At 34.4% G+C, this 20177-nt stretch overlaps 1 protein-coding gene across 2 annotated transcripts in view; it reads left to right on the top strand.

The window, feature by feature from the left end:
- Positions 1-20177, top strand: part of USP47 (ubiquitin specific peptidase 47) — a 117290-nt gene that overhangs the window by 71815 nt on the left and 25298 nt on the right. For both annotated transcript variants that reach the window (XM_041729779.1, XM_041729780.1), the window contains 6 exons: positions 11516-11611; positions 11688-11840; positions 14348-14515; positions 16656-16787; positions 17227-17303; positions 17815-17870. In XM_041729779.1, coding sequence (XP_041585713.1) covers positions 11516-11611; positions 11688-11840; positions 14348-14515; positions 16656-16787; positions 17227-17303; positions 17815-17870 — 682 coding nt within the window. The remainder of the gene's footprint in view (positions 1-11515; positions 11612-11687; positions 11841-14347; positions 14516-16655; positions 16788-17226; positions 17304-17814; positions 17871-20177) is intronic.

Raw genomic sequence — 20177 nt, 5'->3', positions numbered from 1 at the left:
CTAGAAATTCCCAAATCTGGCAAAAGGCATAAAGCTGTAACATCCAAGAAGCTAACAAACCCTAAATAGGATAAGCCAGAATCACTCTGCATTAAGTCCAGCTATAGTCAAACTTCTGAAAACTGAAGACAAAAAAAATAAGAGAAGCAACTGAGAAATACGCCTTTTCTTACAGGCTGAAAAGTACTCTGATTTCTCATAAGCAAATGTTTCATCAAAAACAGTGGAGACCAGAAGAAAGTGGCACATTTTTCAGGTATTGAAAGAAAAGCACTGTCAATGATAGTCTTTTACTCAGTGAAAATATTCTTCAGGAATGAAGGGGAAATCAAACCCATCCTGGATAATGGAACACTAAAGGAATTTGCCACTAATAGACCACCTTAAAAAATGGCTAAAGAAATTCTCTAAACAGAAAGGAAAAAATAAAAGGAAATCATCTAGGAATGTTAGAAATGAAGAAGGAACATGGTAAGCTGAAAATCTGGGTAGATACAATAGGCTTTCCTTCTTGTAAGTTTCCTACATTATTATTATTTTTTAAAGATAGTATTTATTTGACAGAGAGCACAAGCAGGGGAAGCAGAGGGAGAGGGAGAAGCATGCTCCCCACTGAGCAAGGACCCCAGTGCGGTACTTGATCCCAGGACCCTGAGATCATGACTTGAGCTGAAGGCAGAGGCTTATTAACCAACTGAGCCACCCAGGTGCCCCCCCTACATTATGTTTGATGGTTAAGCCAGACTATAACATTGTTTGGTATGGTTCTAAATGTATGCAGAAGAAATATTTAAGACAATTATAAATGGGAGAGGATAAAAAGACTTAAAGGGAAGTAAGATTTCTGTACTTCATTTGAACTGGTAAAAGGATGAAAGTTACGTATATATAATATACCTAGAGCAACCACTGAAACACTCCAAAAAACTAGATAAATCAAAATAGAATTTAAAATATATGTACAAGTAATCCACAGGAGAGCAGGAGAAAGAACACACACACAAAAATAGCAGGCTTGGTTACATGTAAACGGTCTAATTATACCAAATAAAAGATAGAGATTTGCATATCAGATTTAAAAACATGACCCAATTGTGTGTATAAAAACTCCCTTCAAATATATTGGCAAAGACAGGCTGAAATGTAAAAGGATAGAAAAATGTTATATCAAGTAAACATTAATCGAGGGAAATGACTATATTAATATCAGTTAACGTAGATGTTATAACAAAGAAAATTACTAGAAATAGGGGCATTAATGATAATGATAAAAGGGGCATAATGATAAATGGGTTATTAGTTCATCAAGAGGACAGCAATCCTAAATGTGTATTTACCAAATAACAGAGCTGAAAAATATATAGGAAAAACTGTCCAAAATGAAGAGAAATTGGCAAATCTATAATTATAGTTGGAGACTTTACTGTCCCTCTGTCAATAATTCATAGATAGAATCTCTAGGCAGAAAATTAGCAAATAAAGAATTCAACGCCATCAACAACTGGAACTAATAGACATTTTTAAAACATTCCACTCAACAGCAGAATACACACTCTTTTTAATGGACTATATATATCAAGAAAGACCATATACCTTGGACCATAAAACAAATCTCAACAGATTTAAATGAATTAAAATCATTGTATGTTTTTCAACAACGGTAGAATCAAGTTGGAAGTCAGTAACAATAACATAACTGGAAAACCATCAAGCACTTGCAAAACACACAATATACTTAAATAATCCATGAGTCAAAGAGGAGACCTCAAGGAAAATTGATAAAAACAACAAAACGCTTTGAAATGAATGAAAATCTATAAAAATTTTTGAGACACAGCTGAAACATTTCTGAGAGGGGAACTTAAAGTACTAAATGCTCACCTTTACTAAGATCCTTACATTGGTAAGAAAGAGGAGAAGTGTTGAATCCATAATCTAAGCTTTCAGCTAACCTGGAAAAACAAGAGCAAAAGAAACCTAAAGTAAGGAGGAAGGACAGAATCAATGAAACTGATATTAGGAAAATGAGAGAAGATTAGTGAAACACAGAGCTAATTCTTTGGTAAGATCAATACAGAAGACCAACAGAAAAAAAAGACAAAAATTTACAGTATTAGAAATGAAATGAGTACTACTACTATGGATCATACACATATCAAAAGGATAATAAGAGACTGCAACAACAAACTGCCCTGCACACATAAATTTGATAAATAAATCAATATTTCGAAAAGCACAAACTATAATTCATCCAGTATGAATTAGGTAATTTGAATAAGCCCTATAACTGTTAAGCTATTAAATTCATAATTAAAAATTTCTCAAAAATGAAGTCTCCCACACTGGGATGATTTCACTAGAGCCTTGTATCAAACATTTTAGAACAGTGAGCACCAATTCTACACAATCTTTTTTTTCAAAAAATAGAAAAGGAGGGAAGCCTTCCCAATTTAATTTATTAAGTTAGCTTATCCTGATACTAAACCAGACAAAAAAGTTAAAGCAAAACTGACCAAGCCAGTATCTTTAATTCATATAGGATGGGAAAATCCTTACAATATCAGTAGACAGAATTAAACAGTATGTGAAAGAATTATATACCATGATCAAGTAGGGTTCATTTCAGGTATTCAAAACTGGTCAATATTTAAAAATCAATTCGAGTAATCTACCATATTAATAGGCAAAAGAAGGAAATTCACACCATCACATCGTTGGACTCAGGAAAAACACTGGACATGATTCAGTATCTACTCATGATAAAAAAAAAAAAAAACTCAGAAAACTGAAAATAGAGGGTAATTTTCTCAACTTAATAAAGAACATGATCCAAAAGCCTAGCTAACATAATATTTCATGGTGGAAGACTAAATGCTTTCCCCCTAGATTGTTAAGTTTGTCTCTAAGCAAGGATTTCTGTTCATGGTGGAAGACTAAATGGTTTCCCCCTAGATTATTAAGTTTGTCTCTAAGCAAGGATTTCTGTCTGCTTTCACCACTCTTAATCAATATAGTACTGGAAGTCCTAGTCAGTACAATAAAGGAAGAAGAAGAAATAAAGAACATTCCAATTAAAGGAAGAAATTAATTTGCCCCCCCCCTCCTTTTTAGGGAACACTTTTTTAATGTAGAAAATCCCAAGGCCCCCACAAAAAAAATATGTGGAATAAGTCAGTTTAGCAAGCTAGCAGGATATGAGATAAACATACAAAAATTAGTTACATTTCAAAATACTAGCAAGGGTAGCCTGGGTGGGTGAGCAGTTTAGCGCCGCCTTCAGCCCAGGGCGTGATCCTGGAGACCCAGGATCGAGTCCCACATTGGGCTCCCTGCATGGAGCCTGCTTCTCCTCTGCCTGTGTCTCTGCCCCTCTCTCTCTCTTTCTCTCTGTCTCTCATGAATAAATAAAGTCTTTTTAAAAAATTAAAAAACTAGCAAATAACACGTGGAAAATGGCATTCAAAATACCCATGCGGCAGTCCAGGTGGCTCAGTGGTTTAACGCCATCTTCATCCCAGGACGTGATCCTGGAGATCCAGGATCGAGTCCCACGTCAGGCTCCTTGCATGGAGCCTGCTTCTCCCTCTGCCTGTGTCTCTGCCTCTCTCTCTCTCTCTGTCTGTCTCTCATAAATAAATAAAATCTTAAGAAAAAAATACAATACCATTTACAAACATGGGGGTGGGGAACGCTTTAGGAGTAAATCTAACAAAATATGTATAGGACTTAATGTACAAGAAACAACTAATTCTGAAAAGAATATTTCAATAAATGGAAAGTGTGTTCATTGATTAGAAGATTCAACATAGTAAAAATGTTGGCTTTCCTCAGTATTACAGTTTTAATACACCCTTCTCCTCAAAATATGGCAAGATTTTTTGATGATATAAACAAGCTCATTCTAAAATTTATGAAGAAGGCAAGGGAATAAAAATACCTAGACTTAGGTTGCCTGAGTAACTTAGTTTTAGTGTCTGCCTTTGGTTCAGGTCATGACCCCAGGGTTGTGGGATAGAATCCCATGTCCGGCTCCCTGTTCTGCAGGGAGTCTGCTTCTCACTCTGCACCCCCCCACACACTAGTTCTCTCAATCTCTCTCTCTCAAATAACTCTTTAAAAAACAAATAGCTAGACTTGTGAAGAGAGTTTTGGGAAAAGAATAAAGTGGGAAGAATCAGTCTACCTGATAACAACTTACAAATTACAGAGCTACAGTAACCAAGACTGGGTGGTGTTGGTGGAGAGGTAGACATATAGATAAATAGGACAGAACAGAAAGCTGAGAAATAGATTTGCACAAATATGCCCCAATGGATTTTTGAGAAAGGCCCAAAAGTGATTCAGTGGAGAAGGATGGCCTTTTCAACAAATAATGATGGAATAATTGGGCAACCATATGCACAAAAGTGAACCTCTACTTAAACCTTACACCTCTACACAAAAAATTTTCTCAAAATGGATATTTTAAATGTAAAGTTACAACTTTTTTTTTTTTTAAAGATTTTATTTATTCATTCATGAAAGACACAAAGAGGCAGAGACACAGGCAGAGGGAGGAGAAGCAGGCTCCATGCATGGAGCCCGATGGTGGAACTCGATCCCGGGAATCCAGGATCATGACCTGAGCCCAAGGCAGACAAGTGCCGCCTTTGGCCCAGGGCCTGATGCTGGTGACCCGGGATCGAGTCCCGCATCGGGCTCCCTGCATGGAGCCTGCTTCTCTCTCTCTGCCTGTGTCTCTGCCTCTCTCTCTGTGTGTGTGTCTCATGAATAATTAAATAAAATCTTTAAAAAAAAGAAATAAGAAAAAGTCTTCCAGATCTAGGGTTAAGCAGTGAGATCTTAGATTTGATACCAAAAGTACAGTCCGCAAAGGGAGAAGTTGCAAGTTGCATCTCATCAATGTTAAAACATTTACTCTCTGAAAGCCCAGGGAAAGAGGATAAAAAGAGGAGCTACAGACTTTGAGAATGTATGTGCAAACCATATATCTGACAAGAGATGATATCTAGAATATATAAAGAAGCCTCAAAACACAATAGTTAAAACCCACAACCCATTTTGACAATTGGCAAAACACAGTATTTCATCAAAGAGGATACACAGGTGTCAAGAAAATACAGGAAAAGGTGTTCACTATCACTAAGGGAATTGCAAATTCAAGCCACAATGAAGGTGATACTCGACCTACAGAATGGCTAAAATAAATAGTGACAGCACAGAAAGCTGGTAACAATGTGAAGAAAATAGATCACTCAAATATTTTATGGGAATTTGAAATGCTACAGGGAATTTTTTGTAAAACTAATACACACTTACTGTAAACCCCAGCAATAGTCCTTTTGGTTGCTTTATCTAAGAGTAATGAAAATTCATGTTCACGTGAAAACCTATAAACCAGTGTCCATAGCATCTTTATTTTGGAAAAGATAAAGAAGGAATCTTTAAAGATGGAAAACTGGAATCAGCCTAGATGCCCTTCAGTGAGTGAATGGTTTAATAAACTTTGGTACATACAAACCATAGATATTACCCAGCAACAAAAAAGAACAAACTATTGATACACACTAAACTGGAATGAATCTCTAGAGAATTATGCTGAGTGAAAAAAAGCCAATCCCAAAAGGTTATAGATGATATGATTCTATTTATATAACATTTTTGGTTAGCAGACATTTAGAATTGGGGGCAGATTAATCAAAGCTTATAGGTTTGATAGGGCCAGGGGAAGGATAGAGGATGGGAAATGGGATCCTTGTATAGAACCTGTTGAGTCTCTTGACTATGGTGGTGAATACTGAACCTATACAGGGGATAAATTATATAGAACTTAATATACATGTATAGACAAAGGAGTACATTAAAACTGGGAAAACCTGAATAAGATAATGTAGATTATATCAATGTCAATACCTTGATTGTAATATACTATAGTTTTGCAAAATGTTATTGAAGGAAATGGGTGTACAAGGGACTGTATATTATTTCCTATCATTGTGAATTTATAATCATCTCAAAAATTGCGATTAGAAAAACTGAATGGCTTAGGAAAAAGTTCTTTTCCTAATTAAAACAAAACAAAAAGTATATATCCTGGGAAAGAGAGTTGAACATATCTGTAAGGAAGACCTGTTACTTTATATAAATAGCACATGATTGCTATGTACATTAAAATCAATTAGGAAGTAGTTACCAGTGGCAGTTCTGATTTATCTTTTTTCTTTGTTCGGTTTTAAAATAAAGTATCTTATTTTAGCACCCATCTCCTCATTCAAAATAGACACCGAATGATGAGAGAAGAATTTTATATACAGGTTAAGAGTTAAAAAAGAAAAAAAGAATTCATAGTGCCATTCCTTGGGTATGCATTATAATTGCATTGTGTCTAGATTTTCTGCATTAACTATGAAATTGTAATAACTCATGTTAGAATTTTCTGCGTTCTCTTCTGAACTCTGAAAACTATAAAAACGTGCAAATTAGATTTTAAATAATAGTGAGGAGTAAGCTCTAGAAAATAAATCTATTATCTTCACCCTGGAATGATGAAAAACAACCATAGTCAACCCAAAGCTAGTTTAGAAGCACGATACATGAATAATTTAACATACTTAAGAGAATAGCTGTTAGTAACCAGAGCAAAATTTTTTGTGTATATTAATCATGGTACACTATTTGTAGTATTTTGTTCTATTTTTATGATCCATAGTTTATTTTCTTTAATATGTAAAATATAGTTTGGCATGATGTTTCTTAATTCTCCTACATCACATTAAGGTGAAGATAAATATATACAGCCACGTTAGCCCATCATTTATATAATTTATTTGTTCAGTGGAAGATGAATTGAAGCTAATTTTTATAACTGTCTAATCTTATTTATAATTAACCTGGAGCCATCTTGTTAAAAAGTGAATTAGGAAGCCACAGAAAATTATTATTATATAATTTTAACTGGCTTCTGGATTTGGAGGATAATGGTGGCTGCCTGAATCTGTATATCTCTACACATTCTACCCCCAAAACCATAGACTAAAAGGAATACAGATAAAACCCAGGTAACCCATAAATTCTGCATTACTAGGAGACTAAATACCCTAAACTTCAAATTACCTGTAAATAGCAAAATAATCACCACGTTCCAACAGTGGAAAGCCTTTGAAACTATGAAATAGAGAAGAGATCGAAGGACGTAACAGAACAAAGACAAAACTCACCTTCAAAATGAGAAGGTACAGTAGTACATGCCAAAAGAGTGAGTGCCAAATGGGACTCGGGGAGTTTATAGCACCAGCTACAGGGAAGGAGTTCTAGAGTGAGAAGAGGAATTTTGCCTTTTGGAGAGAAGTAGAGAAGCATTATGCATCTAGATGAGTCATAGTGGTGAAGAGAAAACAAGGACAAAGAGAAAAATAAGTTTCCTGCAGAATGAAAGAAGACTTCAAGCTCTCCACTCCCATTACCCATTTAAGAACCTGTGCTTCACTAAGTTGATAAAAGTTTGAGGTACTCTCAAAATAAAGAATGCTGTCCACAAAATGTTGAGGTGGTTGGGGAAATAAAAATTTACACAGCACGGTTGTTAAAGTATGTATTAAAGCATTTCAAAAAATAATAAAGCATTTCAGCTGATGAAAATCTACCCTGCTTAAAGAAAAGAAAAAAGCTCTTAGGAAAAAAACCACACGTAAGAATACTGTAACACAGTACTCTAGACTAAATGAAATATTCTCAAAATAAAACTTGTTATCCAAAAATTTGAGAGAAATTAAAAAAAAAAAGGAAATACATTATGAATTGATCAAGCTCAGGAAAGAAATTGAAGAAAAAGACAAAACTATGAAATGAATAAACTATAAAATGTTCAAGAGACTAGAACAGAATGGAAATCTAGAAGGATATAGAATGAAAATGAAAGGAAAGTAAAAAGGACCTCAGAGAAAATGACTGAAAGGGAAGACTGGCAAAGGATGTCCAAGGAGTCTGAAGAATAAAACCATAACAGTAGAACAAAACTTAGGAACTACAAGTCAAGTAAAGTTTCTGGGAATAAGGGAAATTTCAGTCTACCTTTTGAAGGACCTACCATGTACTTGGAAAAACTAATGTAGAATACTCAACTCAGACATATTTTGGTAAACTGTTCAACTTTAAGGTAAACTGGGCTGGCATCATACTTTTGAAGAGCAGCATGCAAATCATGGCAACAGGATAGTAATTTCCAGAAACTCAAGAAAGTACAGGCCAAGGATTTGACACCTAGCCAAGTTTTTCTTTAATTATGATGGCAATGATTAATTCCATTCTTGAGCATGACTTACTGAATATTGTATCCATGAGCCCTTCTTGAGTTTATTAGGGGATAAGCTCTAGCCACTGAAGAGATAGATCCCTGGGGAAGCTTCAGCAAAAGGACTATGAGCACTTAATATATTAAATTATAGAAACAAAGACTAAATGAACAAAGATCGGGACATAAGTAGAAGAACAGTATATGTTAAGAGTAGACGGAATATCATTCAAAAAAGTGGAAGGGGGAAAGTAAGTGAAAGAATGAGATCATAGACTGCTGAATGAGTAGGAGACAAAGGATAGCATTTAGTAAACCATACACTAAAACCTTAAGTAAGAAAAAGGGAGAAAATGAAGATTAAGGGCATTAACAAAAGTAAAAATTCACGAGAACAAAATTCTAACCTTTCTAAATACCAAAGGAAAATATAAAAGGTGTAGCAAAATTGTATACCACATGGAGATAACACAGTAAATATTACTCAATACACACAGTAATTATAATAAAGTAATTTTGATGAAACAAAACAATGTCATAGCAAATATGAATGTGCTTAAGTTTCCTACTATAAAAAAGATTTTCAAGATGGTACATAGAACATTAAAAATTGATTTAAGCAAGTATTCATTAGTGGATGCTAAATCTAGGGTGGAAAGTTTAAGACAGAATTTTTGCGTGGTCTCCAAATATCTCCTTTCAGATTGCATATTAGCTGCAAGGATAAAAGAGTATGTAGTGGAGAAGCTGGATAACACTTTGACCAGGTGGTTGAAGTTCATATCACCATAGGGAGGTTGGAGATATTATGGCCTGTGACGGTGATACCTCAGGACACATCATAACTTAAATGGTAGTCTAGCAAGGAATACATAGAACTTAAACCTAATTATGAGGAACATCAGACAAACCTAAATTGCAGGCATTTTATAAATAACTGGGCTCCTACAAAAACCTTTTATGCCCTGAAAGGAAGAAAGGCTTTGAAACTGTTCCAGACAAAATGAATCTGAAGACACGGCCAAATGTAATCTGTGATTCTGGATTCAGTTCTGTATTGGATGGGGAGAAATGCATTATTAGGATTGGGACAATTGATAGAATTGCAATATGGCAGAAGTACTTTTTATCAGTGGTAAATTTTCCTGAGTGTGATAACTCTAGTATTTATGTAAGAATAGCCTTCCTCCTAAAAAATCACATAGAACTATTAAGAGGGAAAGCATGATATGTTAACCTACTCTCACATGCTTTAGAAAAATGTATGATGTGTGTGAGAAAGGTAGAATGATAAAGCAAGGGTGACAAAATATTAAAAGTTGGTGAGTCTGAGTAAATTATGAGAGTTTTCTTTAAACTTTTCTCTGAGTTTTAACTTAAAAAATTAGAAAAAGCGCTAGCTATGAACTGTAGCCAGAGACCAGTACACATCACACAGTTAAGTAGAATTTGAGTTCCATGATTGTCTCACTCTACACACCTCCCCTTGTTTTAAGATATTGAGTGTTTCAGTTTCTATGTGGAAAGCATGACTAATTTGATATCAGCCTATGCTAAGCTATATGATTTCTCTTCAAGCTTTTTCTGTGTTGCATTTTTACAGGATTTGCCTTTTTCATGCTTAAAATATACTTTAAAGAAAAAAGAATCATTCTGAATGTGCCCCATTCTGTGACCTCCAGTAAAATGCTTGGTCATGTGGGAAGAACCCCACTCTTTGATTCTCCTTCTCCTACCCCTGCCCCTTGCTTCCTTGGATTTCTGAGAACAAAATAGGGGATGGGAGAGGTTAGAGGCATTTTAAAATCGTTTCATATTTTTTATTCTTATCCCAGAATGAACTGTATGTGGATAGTAGTTTTATTAGTATTGTCAGCTATTTTATGTTTTGCCAGGTCAAGCTCCTTTATCTTTTGAGAACAACATGTTCTGAATCAAAAGAAAAATATTTGAAGATATTTTGTCTTAATGATACAATTTTTTTCTTTGTATGTAGTAAATGTGGTCAGTTCTGATTAGACCAAGTGTGAAGCGATCACAACAAATGAAACTTGAGATTATACAGTCCAACCTTAATTGTTGTATTAATGACAATTTATTTTTTATTGTGAAAAATCAGTGATTAAAAATTAAAAACTTTGGGCAGCCCCGGTGGCGCAACGGGTTAGCGCCGCCTGCAGCCCAGGGTGTGATCCTGGAGACCCAAGATCGAGTCCCACAGTGGGTTCCCTGGGTGGGGCCTGCTTCTCCCTCCCTCTGCCTGTTTCTCTACCTCTCTCTCTCTCTCTCTCTCTCTGTCTCTCATGAATAAAAAAAAAAATCTTTACCAAAAAAAATTTAAAATTTTATGCCCACTGATTCTTCACCAGTATTCATACTAAGTTTCTTGCTCCTGTCTTAAGGCTGTATGGAGAAAAGAGAACCATGTGGTTCCACTAGGTGAACAGTCCTGGAGCTCATACATTTTCAAATGGAACAGTATCTGACATGTAGGGAGAAAGCTACCCAGTGTTTTCCAGTCTTTAGTGCAGTAGCAAATTATGGACTGATGCTAAATATGGTGGTAAATGATGGTTATTAGATTTTTTTTTTTAGTGTATGGATAGTTTGAATTCAGAGTTCTCTGTTATTTACTGTATAGTTTATAAATGTCACCTTTTACAAGAAGATTGAAGTGATGCATATAACTCCTCTAAGAAGTATAGAATTTTTAATCTAAAGGCAGGATTTTTTTTTTTAAGATTTTATTTATTCATGAGAGAGAGAGAGAGAGGCAGAGACTTAGGCAGAGGGAGAAGCAGGTCCCATGCTAGGAGCCTGACGTGGGACTTGATCCCGGGACTCTAGGATCATGCCCTGGGCCTAAGGCAGGCGCCAAACTGCTGAGCCACCCAGGGAACCCCTAAAGGCAGGATTCTTATTAGATTATTTAGCCAATTCCACAATGTAAAGTCCATAAAAATTAGGTAGCGGTAACTGACTGATGTGCAGTATTAGGAAAGACAGATTTTGTGCGGAATTAAGGCAATTATTTTGTTGCTCAGTTTTTATAATGACATTATATTGCTGTTGATATTTTTTTTTCCTTTTTGCATTTTGAGTTCCTAATTTTCTAGCCATTCTACTTCTAAGTATTTTGATAATTGCAAAGTTTTTACATTCAGGGCTTTGTCATTAATATTATAACACTTTAAGTAATTATAAAACAATTTTTTTTCTTATTAGGAAGAAGCACTGCATGCATTTATTCAGCCAGAGATCCTGGATGGCCCAAATCAGTACTTTTGTGAACGTTGTAAGAAGAAATGTGATGCACGAAAGGTAGATGCCATGTAGAAATTAATACTAAACTATCTGAGATTATATTCAATATTCAATAGGTCCCTTTTTTTTTTAGGGTCTTCGGTTTTTGCATTTCCCTTATCTGCTCACCTTACAATTGAAAAGGTTTGATTTTGATTATACAACCATGCACAGGATTAAATTGAATGATCGGATGACATTTCCTGAAGAGCTAGATATGAGTACGTTTATTGACGTTGAAGATGAGGTAAGATACTTATTCATATTTTTTTGTTAAAAAACATTAGTCAATTCATTTTGATTGATCATGTGTTTAAAAGAGCTATTTGGGGTAAAACACTGGTAGTGTTTAGAGTGTCTTCTTGATAGAAGATATTCCTTTCCTCCCGTATTTTATAATGCCAAGTTCTATAAAAAGATCTAGATTTGTGTAAGCTTTTTTGTCCACCATAAATTAGATTTATGATATTCTTTTTTGATCAGAATAACTTACGATATTCTTTGAAAAGATAAAAAGGATCTCAAACTCTGGAATTATTTCTTTAAATTTGAGCGATAATCTTACATTTATAATTTAATTAGCAAAACCAATCTAGAGGTGGGCTGCACTGTGCTTCTGGTATGTAGTAAACAGAACACATGTCAGTGAAAAAATGAGCAAATTGGGTAGTATGGCCTCTATTTCTTGTATTTATCTTAGTGTCTTTTTCAAGGACTACTAACTTTTTCAAGTTAAAGTTTGCCACCTCTTAAATAGGCCAGGCTAGAAATAGAAAGCTAGAAAATAAAGGCATTTTGTCTGTTTTCCCTTTTAAGTTAGTTTTTTAGTTAAAACTTTAAATATTTTGAGAATGGGAATTTGAAGGACACCAGTAATCCTAATTATTTTCTTCTACTCATTAACCACCCCCCCCCAATGTTTTCTGGTTCCCCTAACCTTATTCAGTAGAAGATTCTTAATGTCCCACTCTATTCTTTGGAAACTTCTGATTTCATTATAGATTGTAAATTATAATTACAATCACTGGACATAGTTGTTAGTGATAAATCTTTATATTTTTCAAAACCATCATGAGTCGTTAGTTTCTGATTGGACCTGATCACTGTAGTTATAAAAATACCTCTTTCCAAAAGCTCAGAAATGTGCTTAATTAAGTTTAGTTAGTGCTCTTAAGTATTAAGAGATAATGTAGCATAGAAAAGCAACCTTTCTGAGCCTTACTTTCTCTGTTAAGTAAGGACAATAATTGTTTTGTATGGCTTTTATAAAAAGAGAACTCTTTAAATAAAGTAGATGTTCATGGAGTGGTATCTATGACCAGGTTTACATTTTGAAACGTTTAATTTAAAATAGTATTTCCAGGGCTCCTGGATGGCTCAGTTGGTTGGACATCTGCCATCAGCTTGGGTCATGATCCCGGGATCCTGGGATCGAGCCCCACATCAGGCTCCCTGCTCAGTGGGGAGTCTGCTTCTCCCTCTGCCTCTCCCCCAGCTAGTGCTCTCTCCCTCACACACACTCTCAAAAAATAGAATCTTTAAAAAATAAAGTAGTATTTCCAACGGTTGTGCTTAAGCTAAGGACTCTCTGCAAAGTATATACCAGGTTTATTTTTTATTTTTATTTATTTATTTTTTTATACCAGGTTTAAAGTAGACATAGTCTTTATAGGAGTCCACACAAACAGAGATCAGTCAGGATTGGATTGGTTTTTCTATATGTACCTAATATATTTCTTGTAAAAGGAGATCTTCTACAAATAAAGATAACCTAGATATAATTTGACAGGAACTTTTAGGAAGTTCTAGGTGCATTTGTTGGGAGAAGAGATGTTCCAGCCTCGAGGAAGGTCAGGAATGATCTCTTTGGACTTAGTGTAGAGTTCTAGAGTGGGTTTTCACTTTGAACCAAACTTTATTGAGGAGTGAAGACTATATGTTAGATGCAATCCACACAACAAAGTTCTTGGCAAAAAGTTGGTGCTTATTCTTATATATTGCTTAGTTAATTTAGGAACTCCTGTACAACCTGTTAAGAGCCTACATCTTAGAGATGAATTCTCAAACTATTAAAATAAAAATATTTTAGGTATGTATATTAAATATTTAAAGGGGGCAGGGAGTTTTTTGGGGATTTCTAAGAAGTAGAGTCCTTCAAATAAAATTTGCATGAGAGGGGTTTAAAAATCATAAAAGCACAAAAGAGTATGATTTTTTTGTTGTTATATTTCTACCTCTCTGCACTAGAATATAAAGTTGTTGTGAATAGATACAATGTTGTTTTTCTTTCTGATTATCTATAATACCTACCACAGTGATAAATTGAACTTTTTGTTCAAGAAAAGAAATGATATTCTTTTGGGATTTGAGAACAAAAGCTCACTTTGGTACTTATGTTCTCTGCTTTTATTTTTATTATTATTTTTTTTGTTCTCTGCTTTTATAGACTGATGAAAGATGGTAATTTAATTACTTTGCAACTATAAACATAAATGGGTTTAATTAGAAATCTGAATCACTAATTTCATTGTATTTAAATTTTAAGGATTGATGGAGATGCTTTTACAATACATTGTTTTGGCTTAATTTTACTTAAGGACTCAGTAAGAGAAGACAAATTTATTTAAAATAAATACTTTTATTAATAATATCTGAACTTACATGAAAAAGTTAGCATGTAGACAAAATATTTTGCTGAGTATGTGTTTTCCCTTTGTTCAGCTTGTAATTGTAAGATAATTATGTTTTATTAAGAAATCCCCTCAGACGGAAAGTTGCACAGACAGCGGGGCAGAAAATGAAGGCAGTTGTCACAGTGATCAAATGAGCAATGATTTCTCGAATGATGATGGTGTTGATGAAGGGATCTGCCTTGAAAGTAATAGTGGAACTGAAAAGATTTCAAAACCTGGCCTTGAGAAGGTACCTTTTACAGTTTATGGGTTTTAGTTGAAAGAATAAAATAATCTCCTAGCTGCTGTATAATTCTGTAGCTACTGTGACCAATAAATTCTCTTTAAGAAAGTAACTTTTGAAAAGGAATATCTTTTAAAAGATTTTCTTATGCATATATGTGATCATAATTATACTTTAGGAAAAGGTACTTATAGGCAGGGGCATGAATTTCTGAGAGGCTCAACTATAGCTATGTGACCAAGCTGAGTGGTGGTACGGAAAGGGTGTTTAGTGGTCAGGAAACCGCTCTGCCTTTAAAGCTGCACCAAGCCTCTAAATCTTATTATCAAAGTCTTCTCATATAGCCAAATGAAAGTATTAGGCTAGACCTGTTGATTTAAAAAATTTTGGCTGTGTACTCCTTATGAAATAGAACCAATCTTTTAGAGATGGGGGAAAGCTAAAGCCCTTAGCCTCCCTCCCCTCCCCATGACAGCCCTTAAGACACTTTAAAAAATGATATAGTTCAAAGGCACCTGGGTGGCTCAGTGGTTGAACATCTGTCTTTGGCTCAGGTCATGATCCTGATTCTAGGATTCTAGGATTGAGTCCTGCATTGGGACACAGGGAGCCTGCTTCTCTCTCTTCCTATGTCTCTGCCTCTCTCTCTCTGTGTCTCTCTCATGAATAAATTTTTAAAAATGATACAGTTCCATGCCTCTCCCTCTGCCTGTGTCTCTGCCTCTTTCTCTGTGTCTCTCATGAATAAATAAATTTTTAAAAAATGATATAGTTCCATGGATTATAATTTGACAACTACTGGACTTGATAATCTGTCATAAAACCTTTTATGTCACTGTGTTAGTGATTTTTAAAGATTTTATCAAACTGTTTCTTTCATATTCATATAATCTGCTTTATTGAGGGGAGAGTTATAGGTCAGGTATCTTCAGCATGTGTGAATTGTGAATCACTAGCCTGAAGTCTGATCAGTAGTTCAAGTCTTGCAGAGTCATATTAACAGTATTTAAGAATGGCATTTCTCTTACATAAATCTATTTTTAGACCAAGACCATTATTCTAACTACTATTGTCATTATCCTTTACTTTCTAAAATTATCTGTTTCAGGGCATATAGGTAGGTGATCATGAATTGCTATGTATGAATAACGTTATGGATACATCATAGCTTAGTATAAAGAACATTGTATCAAGTATGGATTGGCAAACTATTCCCTGCCTGTTTTTCTACATAAACAGTTATGTCTGGGGTGTTTTGTTTTGTTTTGTCTTTTTTGTCTTTTGGTTTTTTTTTTTTTTTTTTTTGGTCTTACTGCTAAGTAAGACTTCTTACACAGTATTGAATAAGAGTGGTAAGAGAGGACATTCTCACCTTGTTCCCAGTCTTGCCTTGTTTCCAGTCTTAGGAGGAAAGTGTTCAGTTTCTCACCATCAAGTGTGATGTATTCCTAAGTTTATTTGTAGGTATTCTTTATCAGGTTGAGGTTTCCCTCTTCCTAGTTTCTTTAGAGTTTTTATAATGAATAACTATTGGATTTTGTGGAATTATTTTTCTGTCGATTGATAGGATCATGTAATTTTTCTTCTTTAGCCTATATTGCATAGATTGATTTTCTAATGTTGAACTATCTCTGCATACTTGAGAAACCAGTAGATCACTGTATCACAGATATTACATAAATACATACAGATATAACATAAATACATTAGATGTTCCAAATCATTTTGTCACTCAGCTCTTTTACAAAGAAAATAGAATAATCTTACTGGAATAAAAACAACTATGTTATTTGGGAATTCTTCATCTTGACTGTACATATCAGAACAGTCTTCCATTTAGCACCTGCTTCTAAAATTTCAGACTATTATTTTCTTTTTACATAAATAACATTGTATTTCAGATGTACATAGTTCCAAAGGTTATAACATAAGTAAAATGTGAAGGAATGCACTGAAAGAAACTGTCTTATATGAAATTATGTGGTGACTTGCCATTTTAATGATCTAAGAGAAAAGTGTACCTACAATAAATATCTAAGACAGCTAACATGTTATTTTATTTTCTATTAATAGATAATAGGAAATATACAAATAAAGGTTTTATATTTTTCCTCTTTTGAGTTACTTTTATTTTTCCCCCCCTCAGAATTCCTTGATCTATGAGCTCTTCTCCGTTATGGTTCATTCAGGGAGTGCTGCTGGTGGCCATTATTATGCTTGTATAAAGTCCTTCAGTGATGAACAGTGGTACAGCTTCAATGATCAACATGTCAGCAGGGTAAGGAGGGTTTTTTTTTTTAAAGATTATTCTGAAAGACAGGAGTAGAGATGTTTTTAATTAAAAGCAGGGTTTATTAAAAATGGGAGACTTTGTCCAGTGAAGTGTTTTAAGACACATGCTAAGTCAGTCTTTTGTTTTGGTTTTCAGTAAATATCCTAGTTTGTTTTCATAATTACTTCTTTTGTTTTGTTTGAGGCTTGATGAGTGTTTCCAGAGACAGACTCCTGCCTCCCTTTTTTTTCTCTGAGCTGTCATGCAGGCTACCTGTTGAGGAGCACTAGACCTGATTGGTAGCGGCCACTGATTGTGATTAGATTTTGTGAATTGGTAGTTGTGTGGTCCATTTAACTGAGGTTAAAAATAGGCTTACCTGTTGACACAGAGGTGATAGTATTATAAATTTTACAGAAAGGCAAATAATGTAATAACTTTTTAGATAACACAAGAGGACATTAAGAAAACACATGGTGGATCTTCAGGAAGCAGAGGATATTACTCAAGTGCTTTTGCAAGGTAAATAACTTCCTAATTTGTACTGCTTATAAATTAGAATTAATTACAGCTTCTCAACATTTTTTTAACCATTAAAGAGGTTTAACCTAGGGGTCAGCAAGCTATAACTCAAGGACCAAACCATGCCTGCCTCCAGTTTTTGGAAATAAAGTTTTATTGGAACACCAGTGTACTCATTTGTTAAGTATTGTGTGTTGATCTTTTCCCTTAACAACAGAGTTAAGTAACTGCAACACAGAAATATGGCCCAGAAAAAATTTGCTGACTCCTAACTCAGTTATATTAATTGTTATAAGACATAAGTTTTTCAAAGAGGAGATGTGGAAATCTCATAAATTCGTTGGGAAGAACAAAGTACATTTTTCCTTTTTTTCTAGAATATTTTAAGTTTGAACCTACAGTTCTAGTTGTTTGAAATAACAAAAAATTATTTAAAAAATATATTGGTGCTAGGAAATGGAAGCTTTACATCTCCATTTTGTTGACATTAATTTTTTTATATTTCTACTAGCTCCACAAATGCATATATGCTGATATATAGACTGAAGGATCCAGCACGAAATGCAAGTATGTCAATATGCAGTTATTTGATTTTAATCTGTACTAATTTCTCCTTGCAAGTTTTGCAAACCTAGATAACTACTTTTATTTTTATTTTTTTATTTTTATTTGTTCATGATAGAGAGGCAGAGACACAGGCAGAGGGAAAAGCAGGCTCCATGCTAGGAGCCCAATGCAGGACTCGATCCCGAGACTCCTGGATCATGCCCTGGGCCAAAGGCAGGCACTAAACCGCTGAGCCACCCAGGGATCCCTGATAACTACTTTTCAATGATAGGACGATTAAGTTTTTTTATGCCCAGAAAAATTAATTATAAAGACTGTCATGAGGGACCCCTCGGGGCTCAACAGTTGAGTGTCTGCCTTAGTCCCGGGTCTGACAATTGAGTCCCCCCAGGGAACCTGCTTCTTTCTCTATGTCTCTGCCTCTCTCTGTGTGTCTCTCATGAATAGATAAATAAAATCTAAAAAAAAAAAAACTAAAAATAAAGACTGTCATGAGATAATACCAAGTGGCAAAAACACTTGGAAAAAAGTTGAAATGTTTTTTAATACACTAAGAGACAAAACTCTACATTAAAAAATTAGATATTTATTTACAGTAAGAGTATATTCAGTGATAACCCCTAGACCTGTGTAACAGTCATAATTTGCCATCTAGATGGCGTAGAGCTAGTTATTTAATTTTTCTAAATCTTAATTTCCACATCTGTAAAATGGGATTACAGTATTTTATAGGATTGTAATGAAAAGTTAAATGAGATAACAATATTTTTGTCACACCTGGTACATAGTAAAAACTCAAAATTAGCTATTATTGCTTTTTTTTTAATTATAAGTTTTTGGGGTACTTTAATTCCTGTATACACAGCATGCAGGTTTTCTTTTTTTCTCCTTTTTTTATTTTTAATTAAAAAAATTGCAGTTCCCCATTTTTCTTAATGCCAACTTCTGACTGAAGTAGTATTGCAAATAAGTACGGATGTGTGAGTGTACCTATAGATATATACACAAATGGTATGTTAACTCACATTTTTTTCACAATTGTTATAATCATTGTCCTTAATTTCAACATATTTCCCTTGTTTAGCAACTACCATACTGTAAAATTTATTTTAGGTAGTGCGATGTTTTTGTTTACATTTTTGTAAACTCATTATATTTTAAATTTAGTTGGTCAAGGCTTAGGACTTAATTTATCTTTTCACTAGTGATAATTCAGAGTCCGGAGTCTGTCATACAGTGACTGTTTAATAATTTACTATAAAATTAATGGGGTTGTGAAAAAGGAAATTATAACAAGAAGTCATTTCAAAACAGATTTCAGAGTAGTCATTCTGACTTTACAGATAAAATAATAATACTCCACGGATAAACTTGTCCAAAGTCATAGCTTCCTTGGAGGTAGAGCCAGGATTGTAGTTTGTGTGTCCTCTGTAGCACCCAGCATTCCACAGGTTTCCCTTCATTAGGTCAGTAACATAGCTTTCCTTGATTACTCCCCTTAAACTGTAGTTTTGCGATGAAGCACCAGAGGGCGCGCGGTGTATGATTTGGAGTATTTTTACCACACCTAGAGCTCATTTCTAGAAATAGTGGATTTTTACCTTCCACAGGGATGTGATTTATATATATATATAATATATATTTATATATATGCATATATGTATATATAACATGCATATGTATATATAACATATGTGTTATATATATGCATATGTTATATATATGTGTATACATACATACATATGTGTTGTTATCCCTATTTAATGCCTGGTAATCATTGGCTTTATTAAATAGTGTCATAATCTCATATTGTCGCTTTTAATGCTTTGAGTTACATAAAATTTTGTGGATAGAAGGTAGCTAAAAGATTGCTTTGAGAACAAAGTAAAGAGGAGTGTATTAGTGAGTAATAATAAGCAAATAGCATTTGTAATAGTAGCAGCAGCAACAATATTTATTGCATTTTATTATATTCCAGGTAATTACTCTGTGGGATAGGTGCTGAAGGTGCTAATAAGCTGAAGAAACTGTGGTCTGGACAAGTAAACTTGCCCAGGGTCACATGGTTTCATGGTGATAGCACAATTTGAAATTAGAAATGATTTTATTTCCAAGTTTCAGGGAGCCTTTTTCAATCTAAAAGTCTTAATCTACATGTTACAGTTGTCCTGGAGCCAAGAGATACTATGGATTAAATATATGGCTTTTTAAAATATGAGACCTAACCTTATGTCATTATCAACTACCTCTGTACCCCTGTCTGGAAGAAGCTGATGTTCCAAGTTGAGAGATTGATGGAACTGAGAT

Source organism: Vulpes lagopus, chromosome 15, assembly GCF_018345385.1.
Source record: "Vulpes lagopus strain Blue_001 chromosome 15, ASM1834538v1, whole genome shotgun sequence".
Lineage (NCBI taxonomy): Eukaryota > Metazoa > Chordata > Mammalia > Carnivora > Canidae > Vulpes > Vulpes lagopus.
The sequence above is the reverse complement of the archived record's forward strand: the minus strand, read 5'-3'. Positions and strand labels throughout refer to the sequence as shown.